Source organism: Neoarius graeffei, chromosome 20, assembly GCF_027579695.1.
Source record: "Neoarius graeffei isolate fNeoGra1 chromosome 20, fNeoGra1.pri, whole genome shotgun sequence".
NCBI classification, from domain to species: domain Eukaryota; kingdom Metazoa; phylum Chordata; class Actinopteri; order Siluriformes; family Ariidae; genus Neoarius; species Neoarius graeffei.
The window spans coordinates 37,349,451-37,365,505 of record NC_083588.1 but is presented as its reverse complement, the minus strand read 5'-3'; the positions used below and the strand labels follow the sequence as shown (position 1 = coordinate 37,365,505).

General features: G+C 38.3%; 1 protein-coding gene across 1 annotated transcript; it reads right to left on the bottom strand.

The window, feature by feature from the left end:
- Positions 1–2,198: 2,198 nt before the first annotated feature.
- Positions 2,199–10,618, bottom strand: LOC132869263 (aquaporin-8-like). Its single transcript, XM_060902600.1, has 5 exons — positions 10,335–10,618; positions 9,904–10,030; positions 9,479–9,693; positions 2,376–2,510; positions 2,199–2,241 (listed from the first exon to the last, which is right to left on the bottom strand). Exons 1-5 carry the CDS (start codon positions 10,616–10,618, stop codon positions 2,199–2,201), a joined length of 804 nt encoding a protein of 267 aa, XP_060758583.1.
- Between the last annotated feature and the right edge of the window lie 5,437 nt (positions 10,619–16,055).

The window sequence follows — 16,055 nt, the reverse complement described above, 5'->3', positions numbered from 1 at the left end:
ATGTAAAGTTATGGCATACTGAGGCGTATGCGTGGCGTATGATGCGTTGCCGCGGCGTAACCATTTTGTTGGTGTGGCATTTTGTTTTTACGTGTGATGTTACTGCTGCGTACCTGTGGCATATCTTCGGTGTTCACAGGTGGGTATAAAAGGGGGCCCCACACTGCGTTCGTTGTCATTCATCACAGTCAAGAAAGCATCATGCCAGCGAAGAAGTCAGGACCCAAGAAGGGCAAGGGAAGAGGGAAGACATCAGCAGCATCCACCCAGCCAGCCCCGGCGCCACCTTCATTAGGCATATGTCAACTAAAGCGTTTGCATGGCATAATAGGTGTTTGAGCAACGTCACTGCTGCATAGCTTTTGTTTTTACGGCATACGTGTGACGTATCAAAGCTGCTACGTATGTGCTACGGATTTTTAAGTGCAAGAAGATCGTCTTATGCATCCTAGAGTATTAGCTACATAAGCTGGTGATGCTGTGACGTTCCTTTCTTACTGCCACGTATCCTGATACGCCGTACATACGCAAGGCTGAAACGCCAATGTGTGAACTAAGCATTATGAAATGAACAAGTAAGATGGAGAAATAAAACTGCTAATTTAGTCTAAATATCTAGATCACTGTACTATGTATTGGTGAACAAATTTGATATTCCTACTTAAAAAACAGGGTGACTACCTGCTTTGCTGGTGACAGTGTTTATCAGTTTTATAAAGAAATTTCAGTATGTAGGTCCATTACAATTATACAGTCGGGTTGAAAAAAAGAAATAATAACCTGCCCTGGCTGGCTGGTCTCCAGGCTTCATAGAACATGAAATTGAATTGAACACAACAAGAACGATGCTGTTGTAGTAGATATGTAATGTACATTGCTGCTGAATCTGTTAAAATGAATTACATGCGTTTTGTGAAGTTGTTCAGGAAAAGTGTCACTATACTGAAGATATTTATGTTTTGTTCTTTTTTTTTTTAAACTGTATGTTGTTTAAGAAAATGTTTCAAGTATTTTGGGGGCTGTTTCACAATCAGGATATACTTTTGGGGTCCACAGTAGTCCAAAAATCAAACCTCAGATTTTTTGTGTTTCTTTGCTGCCAAAAATTACCTTTTGAGATGGAAATTAACTGCATAGAATTTTACACCTACAGGTCATATACTGGGCTGTTACTTGTGGTGAGAAGACAGCATATAGTAGTGTATTTCTAAAATTGACCCACTTTCTTATCGTCCACAAGAGTAAGGTATACAAAGGGGAAAAACTGTTGAATTGGATGTAATTGTAAGTACAAATTTTCAAGTACAGTACTGTGCAGCAATGTTTGTACATGGTGGTAACTGTAATAACAACTGAAGTGGTGACGAGCCTTGTAGTTTTCTGGAGAAGACACTTTTTGATGGACACACATTTCAACCACATGTGAAGCTCTGCTGCAAATGTGTCTTGCATCAGTTTCAGTCCTTTTTTTTTTTACTGTGCAACAACAGAGTATTCTTTTTCAAAAGAGACAAATATTTTCTTAAATAAATTATTTACAACCTCATCATATGGGGAGTGATTTCTGGAGAGGACATTTTTGATGGACAAAGGATGCTGCCAGAGGTACTTAGTTTACAAAAAAAAGTAACTTACTCTTAAATATCTTCCTATTGTGAATGAAAGTATACATCCCAAAGTAAAACCTAGTTAGTGTTAAAAAAATTGCAATTCTAAATATAACCAGTCAAATCTAAGTGTAATAATTAAAGTAGAATTAAATGAAAAGATCACAAGGTCAAAACTGAGCTCGCATTTGACTCTTATAGATATATTTATAAGACCTTATAAGAGACATTATTGCTATAGGTAGGGCTGGTGTATCCCTGTAAAATAATGGACAAGAAACTCGCATATATATGACTTAATTGTGGAAGTTAGTTGGCGTTATTCAAAAAGACAGCCATGATTGTGAAACATGGTTACCCTTTTAAACTTACGGAACAAAACTGAAAAAAATTTTAGATTCCACAACTACTCAACCTGTATTCTACTGTATTATATTCTACACTATTCACTATATTACATACTATTCCGTACTATTATGCAGTAGCAAAATTTATATGAATGATTAATCATTTAGAAATGGCAAATTGGAAGCACTATTGACATATATTACATTGACTTTTTCTCAATGACTATTTTCCAACTTTGTCAAGTCACTTCAGTATCACTCTAATCTTCTCGTCACCCAACATCAACCTGGAAAAAACAAAGCATCATGCAATATAAACAAAGCACCAAACATAGAAGACCTTTACAAGATCTTTGTAATCTTGACAGTTATATTCTGTACTCTTTAATACTGACATTCCTGTTAATAGCTGCATATTTACCTAATAAGTGTGGCAGTGAGTAGTGCACCAGTCATGGGCCCGACCCAGTAGATCCAGTGATATGTCCAGTAATTTGCCACTGCTGCTGGTCCAAAAGCACGTGCTGGGTTCATGCATGCTCCAGAGACTGCTCCTCTAAATTAAAGAAATGTTTACATTCAGTACAGCACATTAGATCATATTAGGTCATATAGTACCAGCTATCAGTAAGTCACATCTTCATAGTTACATGTGTCTTTATATTTTCATTTTTACTGGAAAGGGGTCTGATTTGTTTTCTATATCTCCTACCCCATTTCATGTTGTTTAACGGTGATCAATTTTAGACACCTGAAAAGGGTGAAATTATATAGCTCACAGTGCTGTTTAAAATACATCCCAGAATGGCAAAAAACGAAAAAAAAAACACCTAAATTTAGTTTTTGTATAGATTTGTTCTATATAAGCTAATGTTCTCATTGGCCATGTTAGAAGATGAGCAATATTTAAGCTATACAGACAATACAGTATATCCATCCATTATCTGTAATCGCTTATCCTGTGTAGGGTCGCAGGCAAGCTGGAGCCTATCCCAGCTGACTATGGGCGAGAGGCGGGGTACACCCTAGATAAGTCGCCAGATCATCGCAGGGCTGACACATAGAGACACAACAATTCACACCTACAGTCAATTTAGAGCCACCAATTAGCCTAACCTGCATGTCTTTGGACTGTGGGGGAAACCAGAGCACCCGGAGGAAACCCACGCAGACACAGGGAGAACATGCAAAACCCACACAGAAAGGCCCTCGTCAACCACTGGGCTCAAACCCAGAACTTTCTTGCTATGAGGCAACAGTGCTAACCACTACACCACCACAGACAATATAATTAAATTCAATTTGTATTGGCCAAAGGAAGAAATAAAAATTAAATGTAGGCACATACCAATAAATAAATTTGTGCTATTCGGCTGTGGGTAATTAGGGTCCTGTGTTTTTATATCAATGTGACCCATGATAATTAATATGAAGGGTCATCTTATAGTTGCTGTGATACAAGCTGGACAGGTTCAAAACACCATTGGTGCAGTAAAAGTATAAAGGCCGTGTGAATGGGAGTATTTATTCAGGTGGCAGTGAGGCGCTCATTACCCCATTACAAGAAAGCTAGGCTCCCTCACATTTGCCTGAGCTCAACTAGTTTGTTGGACAATTTGAAATAATAGCAGGCTGCATTATAGCGTCATACTACTTTATAAAGAAGTGCTTTCATTTCAAAATGCAAATATTCATTCAGGGATATTAACTTAGAATTTTAATCATTAAAGCAAAAGTGTTCATTTTATGTATTTAAAGGCCTAACTGAATTATGCATTTTCCAGGAAGAGAATAAGAAGATTTTAGGTAACTCTAAAGCACAGGATTGCATATAACCATCGTATAAATCTCTGATTCTAGTGTTTGTTTAAAGGAGATACGCAGAGCCATGGCCTCACTTTTTGTTTATAAATGCCTTGAGACCTCAAGAATGGCATAGGAATAGTTTTAAGTGTTAACAATTAATCTAATATAGTAATTTCTCATCTCATCTCATTATCTCTAGCCGCTTTATCCTGTTCTACAGGGTCGCAGGCAAGCTGGAGCCTATCCCAGCTGACTACAGGCGAAAGGCGGGGTACACCCTGGACAAGTCGCCAGGTCATCACAGGGCTGACACATAGACACAGACAACCATTCACACTCACATTCACACCTGCGGTCAATTTAGAGTCACCAGTTAACCTAACCTGCATGTCTTTGGACTGTGGGGGAAACCGGAGCACCCGGAGGAAACCCACGCGGACACAGGGAGAACATGCAAACTCCGCACAGAAAGGCCCTCGCCGGCCACGGGGCTCGAACCCGGACCTTCTTGCTGTGAGGCGACAGCGCTAACCACTACACCACCGTGCCGCCCCCATATAGTAATTTTTACGATTAAAATGATTCATATAGGTAGCGGTCTGAGTGAATGACCTTGACATCTGTGACATCACTGTGGTAAGGTCTCATCGCCATTTCCGCTATACTAAAACACAGAGCTGACTGCAACTTCGATCTTCCATTTTGAGATAATTCATCGCCATGCCACGTAGATGTGTTGCTGGCAGGTGGAGCAACATGACAGAAGGTGGATTTATGTTCTATTCATGGCCCAAGAATGTTCAAACTGCAAAGATTTGGACACGTTTTGCGAGAAATTCACGGGCCCACTGGGCGCCTATGAAGTGGTCTCTCCTCTGCTCTGCACATTTTACTGATGACCTGTACGAAACCTCTGATTTGTTGAGGAGCATTGGCTATAAGCCCGTATTGAAAGAGGGTACAGTATCAACAATTAAAGGAAAAGATAACTACAAAAAAAGGAAAGTAAGTTAAGTTGCACCAGTTCTCCCACAGTGTGAGTCAAGCAGTAATAGCAGAGTACTCAGTATGGAGAAAATGGAGAATGAGTGGGCCAGTCGTCAGATTTCTCCGCTGGATACGCTTGCCTCAGCAGCAATATCTCGCCCTTACGTGGAAGAAGCGAATGAACAAAGAACTGAACAAAGAACTGAAAGTCAGATTGTTTCAAAACAATCGGCCACAAGATCGGCCTTCAAGAAACGAGAACACAGACGGGTAAGATGCGACTCTCATTTGGTTACATCACAACAATAACAACAACACTCATTGTTTACCTGCATTTAGAGTAATACATGTAACTTGTATTGTGTGTTTAAGTTACCAGTATAAGATTATTTAATTTGCGTCAGAATGTGATTGCCTCAGTTCATCTGATTATTTAATTAGCTTTTTACACTTTATCAGTAAAAATGCATGCATGTACATTGCATAAGTTATAATGCCTGTCCTGTTTTAATGAGAGTCACATGAGACTGTCAGTTCAATTCCATCCAGTTCTCTAGATGGCTTTGTTTCATAAGGTGGGGGCCTCCGTGGCCAATGTGTTACTATCGGATTCACTTTCCGATGGTTCAAACTGATATGGTTCTACATGTATTGCAGTAGCATGTACGCACACTCCAATTTCAAGACTATCACATTCAGATGTATTACTGTCTGAGGAATCCGAAGACTCTCCAATAAATCCGAACAAAGAGGCCATTGCAACCACTCTCGCTTGCGGAGTCTGGCTTTGGTCTATAGCTGTTAAAGGCCTTGGCCTTAAAACCAGTTACCACTGTAACGTCACTCACTCAGGGCTGGCTGGCTCAGCAGGGCAGCCCGAATGCCAACTCTGCAGTCGATTTTAACTCTCAAAAAATATATTTTTTTACTCCCAATTATGCAGCATATAAGAGTCGAGGACAGAGATACTATCCACTCAGAAATGTATTTAAAAATAAAGGTTCTGCATATCTCCTTTAAAGGTCATAGGCAACGGTCGGAGGTGAAACGTAGAATATCAACTTTATTGTCTAGAAGAACGACCCAAAAAGTGAATTCAATAAAATTGAATAAAATGGTTAAAATATACTGTTTTGCCCAATTTCTGAAGGTTTGTTTACATATCACTTATGCGCACTTTCACCGCCAGGGGACAGTTGTTGTGACGTCATTCAAGCCAAACAGACCAGGAGCAGTTCTGTGTTTACCTGCAAACCAAGCACACATGTACGGACTTTGGTCGTGAGAGGTTGTGTAAAATGTCTGAAAGCGATAGCGATTTTGAAGTAGGAACTCTCCAAATTGAATATCGAGAGGTGAAATCATATATGTATGAACCTATGGCTGTTGCGAAGCAATCGGTGAATGTGGCTCACTGGTTTGACCGTGCAGCCTTGGAATCGGACAGTGACTTGGCTGACTCTGATCACGGTGACCCCGGACCTCAACAAGACTCGCGCCCAAGCGATTTATCCTGGTAGTTATGATAAATTCTTACTTTCGTTGTAACGCTAAATAAGAGCCCTTTTGAAGAATAATTAAACCGCCCTCCCAAGTGGATATAGGTAATGATTATTTGACAGTGCGCCAGTAGCCACATTAGCCTGCCATCCATGGCACTATACTATTTATAGCCTACTCTGAACGAGGAAATATCCCTTTGTCTCATTTCCACAATGATTGTACAGGATCCCTCAGGATTCTTGACTTGTCAATTGCAAGCAAAGGTAAAAATGTTTACCTCCAATCTTCTCCTTTTTGCTTGAGCGTTGCTGCTCCGTTTCTTCTTTGACTGCTTGATTTTGTTTCACGCACACAATCCACTCTCTCTGCCTCTTCTCCTCTTTCAGAAAAAGCCAACCCACTCGCTCTGCCTCTTCTCCTTTTTCGGAAAAAGCCAACTCTCTTGCTCCGCTTCTTCTCCTTTTTCGGAAAAAGCCAATCCTCTCATTCCGCTTCCTCCGGAAAAAGCCAATCCACTCTCTCTGCCTCTTCTCCTCTCTCAGAAAAAGGTAAAAACTTATTCCTGAACTGGTCCCGTTGTTACAGTTCACTGCACAACAATAAGGCATGTTTTTTTTTTGGAAATTCCCGAACACATGTCTGCAATCAAGCCGAACGGCAATGAAACTACACAAAAGTGGACTCAACTCAAGCGGTTTGTTTGTCTTAAATGACATCATGCACCGAGTGGTCACGAAAATCGCCGAACAGAAATTCACCATGATCCGTGCTAACTTATTTTAATTATTACTCATTAACAATACTTCTTGGGACCAGAAGAAAATTACAGAGGGTTTTTTAACATATAAAGTTTTAAATATGCATAAAATTAAAACTGCTGCCTATGACCTTTAAGGACTTGGATCCTTTCAACTGGAAGCATTTGTTCTGGCTGAAGCAAGTGCAGCTGCTGCAGCTCCAGATGTTGAAATATGCCTCTGCACATTTTACAAGTTTATCTTAAGAAGAATTTGTTCTTTGAGGCAACTGATGTGTGAACTGGAAAGCTGCCTGTCTACTGCTTGGTTGGTAATAAAATGTGAAGTATGTTTAAGTAAAATTTAAGCAAATTAAATTAAGGTGGTGTAGTGGTTAGCACTGTTACCTCACAGCAGGAAGATTCTGGGTTTGAACCCCCACCCCCCACCCTGGTCAACAGGGACCTTTCTGTGTGGGTTTTGTCTGGGTTATTATTCACTTTGCCTTTAGCGAATAATTGTTAATTAAAAGCACTATTCAAATAAGATGTATTGAATTGATTTAGTCAAGAACTGTATAAAATAAGAAATATTTAGAAAAAATATTGCAAGCTAAATGGATAGGACATAAATGCAGGAAACAGTTTTGTCTCAATTCTTTTTTCATCCAGATCCCTTGAAGGTTTCGTCCACGCTGGGGCCCTGGGCATGTGTCCTTTGAAGGTGCTGTAATTATTCCTTGATTGCTCACTTGCTGTGTGGCTGTGTGTTGATGATGTGAGAAACAATGAGGAAGAGTCACAGTTCATTGTAAGACTAATGGATCCAGCAGATATTTTGACTGCAGGGAGCTATTTAGTCATTTGTGAGTGTCTAAATAGTCTTTACTCCTCCCTTAATTACTTTCTTAGAAAAAGGCTTCACTTTAATGGTTCTTCAAGGGGTTCTTTGTATAGTTAAGGGTTCTTAGCTTCCTTAGAGTGTGAAAAGGGAAATATTCAAATCACATTTGAACTCAGTCATGTCAGGCATCTTGAGCATCAGGATGATATCTGGACACATAAAAATGAAAGTGTGAAATTACGCTAGATGCACTTAATCTATGACAATTCAGGAGGTGATCTAGATGTATTTTAGATGCATTTTAGATCATACAAGTATAAATGCCTCCGTCTCTCCAAGCCACATTTAACAACAACAAAACAACAATAGGTGACCTGCTCTGTGATTGCTGACATTTGTGCCATTAAAAATGTTAGAAAAATCATTTTTTTTAAGATATAAAAAATTTAAATAATGATTTTTTTGGATGGCGCAACCACCATATTCATAAAAAAGATGGAAAGTTGGTGGAAAAGAACCACAGGTCTAGCTGACTGGAGACTTATTTGACTCACATGCAAGTGTAAATGCATGTGGTTAAGGATACCATATGGGTACAAGATGCATGAAATGGCCAGGTGTAAATAGGATCTGTGCTTTAGGATTCTACACATTGTAAACCCGAATAAGTTGAGTTTACTTAAAAAAATTGAGGAAAGTGGTTGCCTTAAAAAAAATAAGTAATTATTAATGATTGAATTGAGTACCTTAAACTTACCAGAAGATTGTAAGTTTAAGGTACTCAATTCAATCATTAATAATTACTTATTTTTTTTTAAGGCAACCACTTTCCTCAATTTTTTTAAGTAAACTCAACTTATTCAGGTTTACAGTGCATAGAGGGATATTTCCATGAAGAGTTCCATGATTTCCAGTGTTTCAGAGCTTTTTTTCTTTACATGCCATAATTACAAAGCAGTCCAAACACTCATAAGTGAAGATAGTTTGGCTAAAGAAAGACGTTTGTAGCAGATGTGACAGATATGCAGCATGCTAGAGAAACATACTCTTATTGTTATATAGTAAAAACAAAATTAGAACTAAAAGCCACTTAAGAAGAATGCAAGTTGAGGTTACGTTATGGTACATTAGCAGCAAATTACTATGTAAGGTTTGGCAAAAAAAAAAAAAAGGCATCAGCTCCCTCTTTGGGGTTTACGCTGCTGTGTAAAACATTTTGGCATCCCTTCTTTCTTTCATAGCTGTGCTTTGAGTCACATTTTCCAACCACTGAAAACTATGCCTGAGCTATCAACAAATGTGTAGGTCAGAGGAGATATCAGAGCTGCCAAGAGCAATAGACACTAAAACAAATATTGTACAAGGTGAGTCCATATTTTGTCCTGACTCCAAACACAGCTCTCTTTTCATTCCCTGACTTCCAAACATTGTAATTTTACGAATATTAAATACATCATTGTAGGAGAAGTGTTGTGGTGAAATTGTCAGGTAGAGACACCAGAAGGGGACTGCATTCACACAGAGCTCAGAAATCTGACGGACATTTGTTTTTGATGTCACCTTGAAGGTTTATTATTAATAATAGTCCTCTGTGTGTGTGTTTGTGTGTGTGTGTGTGTGTGTGTGTGTGAGATGATGCCATACTCACCCTGCTAAGATATCAGCTGCAATTGTCAGTCCAATACAGAATGGAGCTAGTAGGGTACGTGTCTTGCCATTCACCGCCCCCATACACACCGACATGGTCAGGAACAGTGTCATGACCATCTCAGCTATAACCGCAGGCTCAACCTGAGCTTGCTCTTTGACTGTGTTAAACGCACCACCAGATGCATTGTAGTAATTATGTGGTAATGAGATACTCTAAGGAACAGAAGAGAATACAGTATTACATCTGTGTAACTCCTCTTAGTTTCCTGTATTCCTGATAACGACAAGCAGTGCACGCGTATGAAACAAACAAACGCAGATAAGCAGAGTTGTTCTAAGATAAGTCCAACGTGTCGACTCAAGATACACTGGATTTTCAACAGATTTTCAACTTTCAAGCTCAGTCAATCATATCTGACTTACTTTAGCCAGAGCTGCTCCAATGAGTCCACCACACAGTTGCACCATAATATACGGTACCAGTAAGATGACATTAAGACCCCCGATCAGGCAAACAGATACAGAGACAGCGGGGTTGAAGTGACCTCCACTGCAGGAAAAACTTTGTGTCAGTGCATGTAGCTGAATTTCTGACATCATTTTAAATGTTCAGTTCTAGACACTTAACAGTATTGTCCTTGGATTTCAGAAAAATGAGTTGAAGAACAATGCATACAACAAATTATGCTAGTTTTAATAGGTATGTTAATTTCATTTTGAATTGTGTAGAAACAGGACCAAATAAATCTGGAAAAAGGAAATCTTCGAAATTATCATTCTAAATTTGCCACTAAACAAGCTTGCAACAACTTACACAGGGAAAAAAAATCAGGTTATTGCATCCATATGAATACCTGATCTGTCCGAACAGTGCTATGACGATGCTCAGTGCTAGGCCATGTGCTAGAGCTGGCTGCAGACTCCCAGTGTCCTGCGGATTCTCTATGACGGACATGCAGCCAGTGAAGATGAAAAGCATTGAGCCCACCAGTTCAGCTATACAGGGTTGGATATAGGGCTGAAACACATAAACCAAGCGGTGGATTATGGTCTTCTCCTCTTCTGGTTCTATGTCGAACATACTAACTGAGTGACACACGTCTGTGTCTGAGTTGGTTTTTGATTGGCATGTGTTCATGGTGGCTGTTGATGGATGGAGGCTGGCAGTACGGTTAAATCGGAAAATACTGGCCTGATAAACATTAGAAAGGAGGAGATAAAAAAAGGAGGGCGGTACAAGGTGGGATGTTGTAGAACCCTCTAATATGGACTTTTATGCTAACTGGTTTGTACCTAAACTTCTGGTTAATCACAAGGCTATAGAGTTTAATGAACAGTTGTAAAATGTTATGTGGGTAAAACAATGGAAATAAGATGACGCATGAATAGAGCTTTCATTCTGAAGTGGATAAATTACAGTTAGGCCAGTCATTTTAGGATGAATGCCAAGCAGCAATATGTGCCAGCTCTAAAAGAGTGACAATCAACACTACACTGTGTGACAGAGCAGCACAATGAAACTAAAACTGAGTTCCAAAGGGGGGTGTCAAATAATTAGTGCCTGAACTACATATGTATCAGCCACAAACTGTAGTGCCGTGAGAGAAAAATTCATTCTTAGACAAACAACTTCTTCAGTTTTTCTTAGCCTATCATGACATTTATTAATAAATAGAATCAGATGTTTATTAAATTATTTAGATTATTAAATTTTGAGTTGCCTTATCTGGTATAAACTTCATCACGTTGGTCTGTTTTCACGCTGAAACTGATGTTGAAATCTCCACATGAACTAAACTAATGCCAATTGAAATGAAAGTATACTGTATCTAGCAGAAAAGGATCAATCAAAAAGATCTAGGCCCAAAAGAAATATGGGCATACAAGAAATACTGGTTGCAAGTTAATGATTACTCGCAGTAATAAAATGACAACTAAGATGACTGTAGGTATAAATTAGTATAAAAATGAATGTAGATATAAATATCTTATGCCAAATTATTATGGCATGTTACAAAAAATAAAGAAAAAAATCTGAGTCCTCATCTTCAATTTACAAGTCCGAATGCAGTTAATGCACGAGTCCGAGTCCGAGTCAAGTCACGAGTCCTTAAAATTAGGGTACGAGTCGGACTCGAGCCAAGTCTTGGACTTGAGTACTACAAACCTGATTATTATTATTATTATTATTATTATTATTATTATTATTATTATTCAGAAGCTCTTCATAATAACCCAAATACACTTACTAAACACATTTATTAACTATTTTAATGCTGTGCTCCTTAATGCAAAACACATCTTGTTTTGCTGATTTCTGAAATAATCGAACTTTCAGTGTGCGTACATTACATATGAGCGTGTGTGTATTTTGTGAGACACTGACCATTTTTTATCATTAGATCTCAGATAAAATTACTTACAATATTAAACACTTATCTTACACTAATAAGCTATGTATTGCACCATCAAGTCATATGATGTACATTAATCAAGAATAAACAAATTAGTGGCTGTATAGTGTTTGTTTTGTTTGTTTGTTTGTTTGGTCATGGAAATATTTGATTTGTTGCACTGTGGCTGCTGAATAAATCATAGTATATGTGGCTCAGTATGCTTGGCGAATAGAAACTATGATTAAATCTGTATTTAGTTTTTGCAGATTGGATTTGCATTGATATGTTAGTTTCAATCATCTTTCCTATAACCCACTGTCTCTCACAGTACAATGAGAAATAACTTCGAACTGTACTTTTCTTTCCACAGTTTGAAAAGGCACAGCCCCCATTTATGGCACAGATTAGATTACTGCAGACATCTGCAGAGCAAATTTGCATACTCTGGCCAAGGACTGTTGAGGGAGATATACAGTATTCTCTTTCTAAAAAAAAGGTATTTTTTCGACATATGCCTTTAATCATTAATACAGTACATTTTGGCATTCAGTATGCACAATATTGCTATCATGGATAGGGATAATATCATAATATCACTTTTCTATAAATTGTACTGGATAAATGATTAATATATATACAGTACCAGTCAAAAGTTTGGAAACACCTTCAAATTCGATGTTTTTATTTTTTTCCTACATTGTAGAACAATACTGAACTCATCAAAACTATGAAATAACATATGGAACATATGGAATGATATGGTAAACAAAAAAGTGTTAAAAAAAACAATGTTTCATCTTTTAGATTCTTCAAAGTCGTCACTATTTACCTTGATAACAGCTTTGCACACTACTGGCATTATCTGAACCAGCTTCATGAGGTAGTCACCTGGAATGCTTCTCAATTAACAGGTGTGTCTTGTCAAAAATGGAATTTCTTGCCTTTTTAATGCATTTGACACCATCAACCAGTAAAGAGTAAATAATAAAAATACAGTAAATAGCCCTGTTCGACAACTGTAGTAATCCATATTATGTCAAGAACCACTCAACTACACTGTAAAAAATGTCTGTAGAATTAACAGGGAATTTATGTAAAATCATGACATAAAAAAACTGTAAATACAAAAACAATGAAGCAGTGTGTAATTTACATCAATATACTGTAAAACTCCTCACCAAATACCACTGTTAATTTAACAGTAAGAATATGTTGAATTGATCATATTTTTTTGTAGAATTTACAAATTGTTGTAGTTTAAACACAGACAAACTGTAATACTAAAACAGAATGTGATAGTTAAAATTACATAATTGCCCTGTTAAAAAAAATACAAAAACGGCCACTGTCGTGGCTCAGTCGACTAAGGCGCCATACTGTGAATCTGGGGACCCGGGTTCGATTCTGACCCAAGGTCATTTCCCAGTCTCTCTCTAGCTCATTTCCTGTCTCTACACTGTCCTATTCAATAAAGGTGAAAAAAGCCCCCCCAAAAAAATATCTGTCTAGTAGATCATTGAAACCAGCATACAAAAATCCCGTTGTTCTTACGGAAAAAAACTGGCAGCTGGAGTCACCAGAAAAAATCCGTAAAATATACAGCAAAACGGTAATTGCTTTTACGGTACAGCTTGTACATTTTACAGTTAAATCCAGCATATAAAACACTGGACTTCTGTTATATTTGCTACTTTAAACTGTAAAATGTACATGCTGTGCTGTAAAAGCAATTACCGTTTTGCTGTATATTTTACGGATTTTTTCTGGTGACTCCAGCTGCCAGTTTTTTTCCGTAAAAACAACGGGATTTTTTTTACAGTGTAAGTAAAGAGAAATAACAGTCAGTCATTACTTTAAGACACGAAGTGTCTTTTAGTTAACTAAAATAAAGAAAAAACATCAAATTTGAAGGTGTTTCCAAACTTTTGACTGGTACTGTATACTGGCCACTTTAATAGGAACTTGTTCTTGATTCTAAGATCCCTGTTCTTGGCTGGCAAGAGTGGAACCCAATGTGGTTTTCTGCTGTTGCATGTTGAGATGCTTTTCTGCTCACCACGGTTGTAAAGAGTGATTATCTGAGTTACTATGTCCTTCCTGGCAGCTCCAACCAATCTGGCCATTTTCCTCTGACCTCTCTTATCAGCAAGGTGTTTCCACTCACAGAACTGTCGCTCACTCAGTGGTTTTAGTTTTTCGCACCATTCTGTGTAAACTCTAGAGACTGTTGTGTGTGAAAACCCCACAAACCAGCACTTTCTGAAATACTCAAACCAGTCCATCTGGCACCAACACCCATGCCACAGTGAAAGTCACAGAGATCACAAGCATTCTGATGTTTGAAGTGAACATTAACTGAAGCTCTTGATTTGTATCTGCATGACTTTATGTATTGTGCTGCTGTCAAGGGATTGGCTGATTAGAGAACTGCATAAACCAGCAGGTGTATGGGTGTTCCTGATAAAGTGACCGGTGAGTGAAAATGTGTGGTGTTGTTTTTTTAAACTCCAAACAGACCTAGTCTTTCCTACCAATTCAGCATTAATTGGTGACTAAAATTCATTCAAAGGTATACTGGTTAACCGAGGATGGCCTAAAACTTTAGTGACCTTCAAGGCAGAAATGTACCGCCACGTTCATTTTTAAGCAAGTGAGTAAATAACTATCAAAATACTAATAACTATGAAGCTTTTCTAAATATAACATAGCAAAACAACTTTGTAAGGTATGTGTTCACCTAAATATATTTATTGCTGCTGTCTGGTGTAATGTACTGTAAAATTCCCCATGACTCTTCTTACAAGTTATTATGACCAATATTGACCAGCAGGTGGGAGCAGACCACATTTTTTTATGGTAGTCTTTTTTTTTTCTTTTTTTTTGTGGATTTGGCCTCCCTTTAGCTGTCCCCCCTAACATCTCATGGGCCCCCTCAGTATAGATTTCATCTCATTATCTCTAGCCGCTTTATCCTGTTTTACAGCGTCACAGGCAAGCTGGAGCCTATCCCAGCTGACTATGGGCGAAAGGCTGGGTACACCCTGGACAAGTCGCCAGGTCATCACAGGGCTGACACATAGACACAGACAACCATTCACACTCACATTCACACCTACGCTCAATTTAGAGTCACCCAGTTAACCTAACCTGCATGTCTTTGGACTGTGGGGGAAACCGGAGCACCCGGAGGAAACCCACGCGGACACGGAGAGAACATGCAAACTCCACACAGAAAGGCCCTTGCCGGCCCTCGAACCCGGACCTTCTTGCTGTGAGGCGACAGCGCTAACCACTACACCACCGTAGTGCCCATCAGTATAGATTTATTTTAGGAATTACTGAAATATTAGGCTCATTATTTAATTGTTTACAGTCATATTATGGATATCTGTTAGCATCCTAGAGCTTTTTTATTCCTGAACTTTTCACTGAAATTAGGTTGAATTTGACATTATTTATAGGCCTTGTTTTGTTTTTAGTTAATAATATTTGGCTTAAACATATTTAATTCAAGTGACCAGTCACATAGACTAATAATTATAAGAACTCAGTAATCGAACTCAGTAATAAATGCAACTTGACAACTTGGTAATGATGAATTGGGAAATTCACAAAAGCAATAAACAAGCAAGCAAACAAACAAACAAACAAACCCTGATGGAATCCCCAGACGCCACTTTAAGAAGCACTATTTTACACTATGCATTTAGGTTTGAATATAGAAAAACACACTCTGTAAAGCAGGGAGTGTTACTGTAAGCTACAGCTTTTTGGGGGAAGATTTCCTTTATACACAAAGCTAAAAAGACAAAATTGCTTATACAATGTGAAAAGAGTATCTGTATACCTCTATAATATCACTAATAAAGGTCTTTAATCAATCTATAATCAGGCCTATAATCAGTAAGACAATATACTATAGCATTCAATGTGCACCATATATTATATCTCATCTCATCTCATTATCTCTAGCCGCTTTATCCTTCTACAGGGTCGCAGGCAAGCTGGAGCCTATCCCAGCTGACTATGGGCGAAAGGCGGGGTACACCCTGGACAAGTCGCCAGGTCACCATATATTATATAACCCCTATAATATAACTTACATGGATAAAGTTCAATTTCACATTTCCACTCTCTGTTCAAACAGACACTTAAGAGACTTAATGTTCTTCTTTATTT

Coding starts and splice junctions, on each gene's coding strand:
- LOC132869263 (XM_060902600.1), bottom strand. CDS start 10,618: ATGAACACATGCCAATCAAAAACCAACTCAGACACAGACGTGTGTCAC. Junction 10,031..10,334: donor GCACTGTTCGGACAGATCAG/GTATTCATATGG, acceptor TTTTTCCTGCAG/TGGAGGTCACTTCAACCCCG. Junction 2,511..9,478: donor GCAGCTGATATCTTAGCAGG/GTGAGTATGGCA, acceptor TCTTTAATTTAG/AGGAGCAGTCTCTGGAGCAT.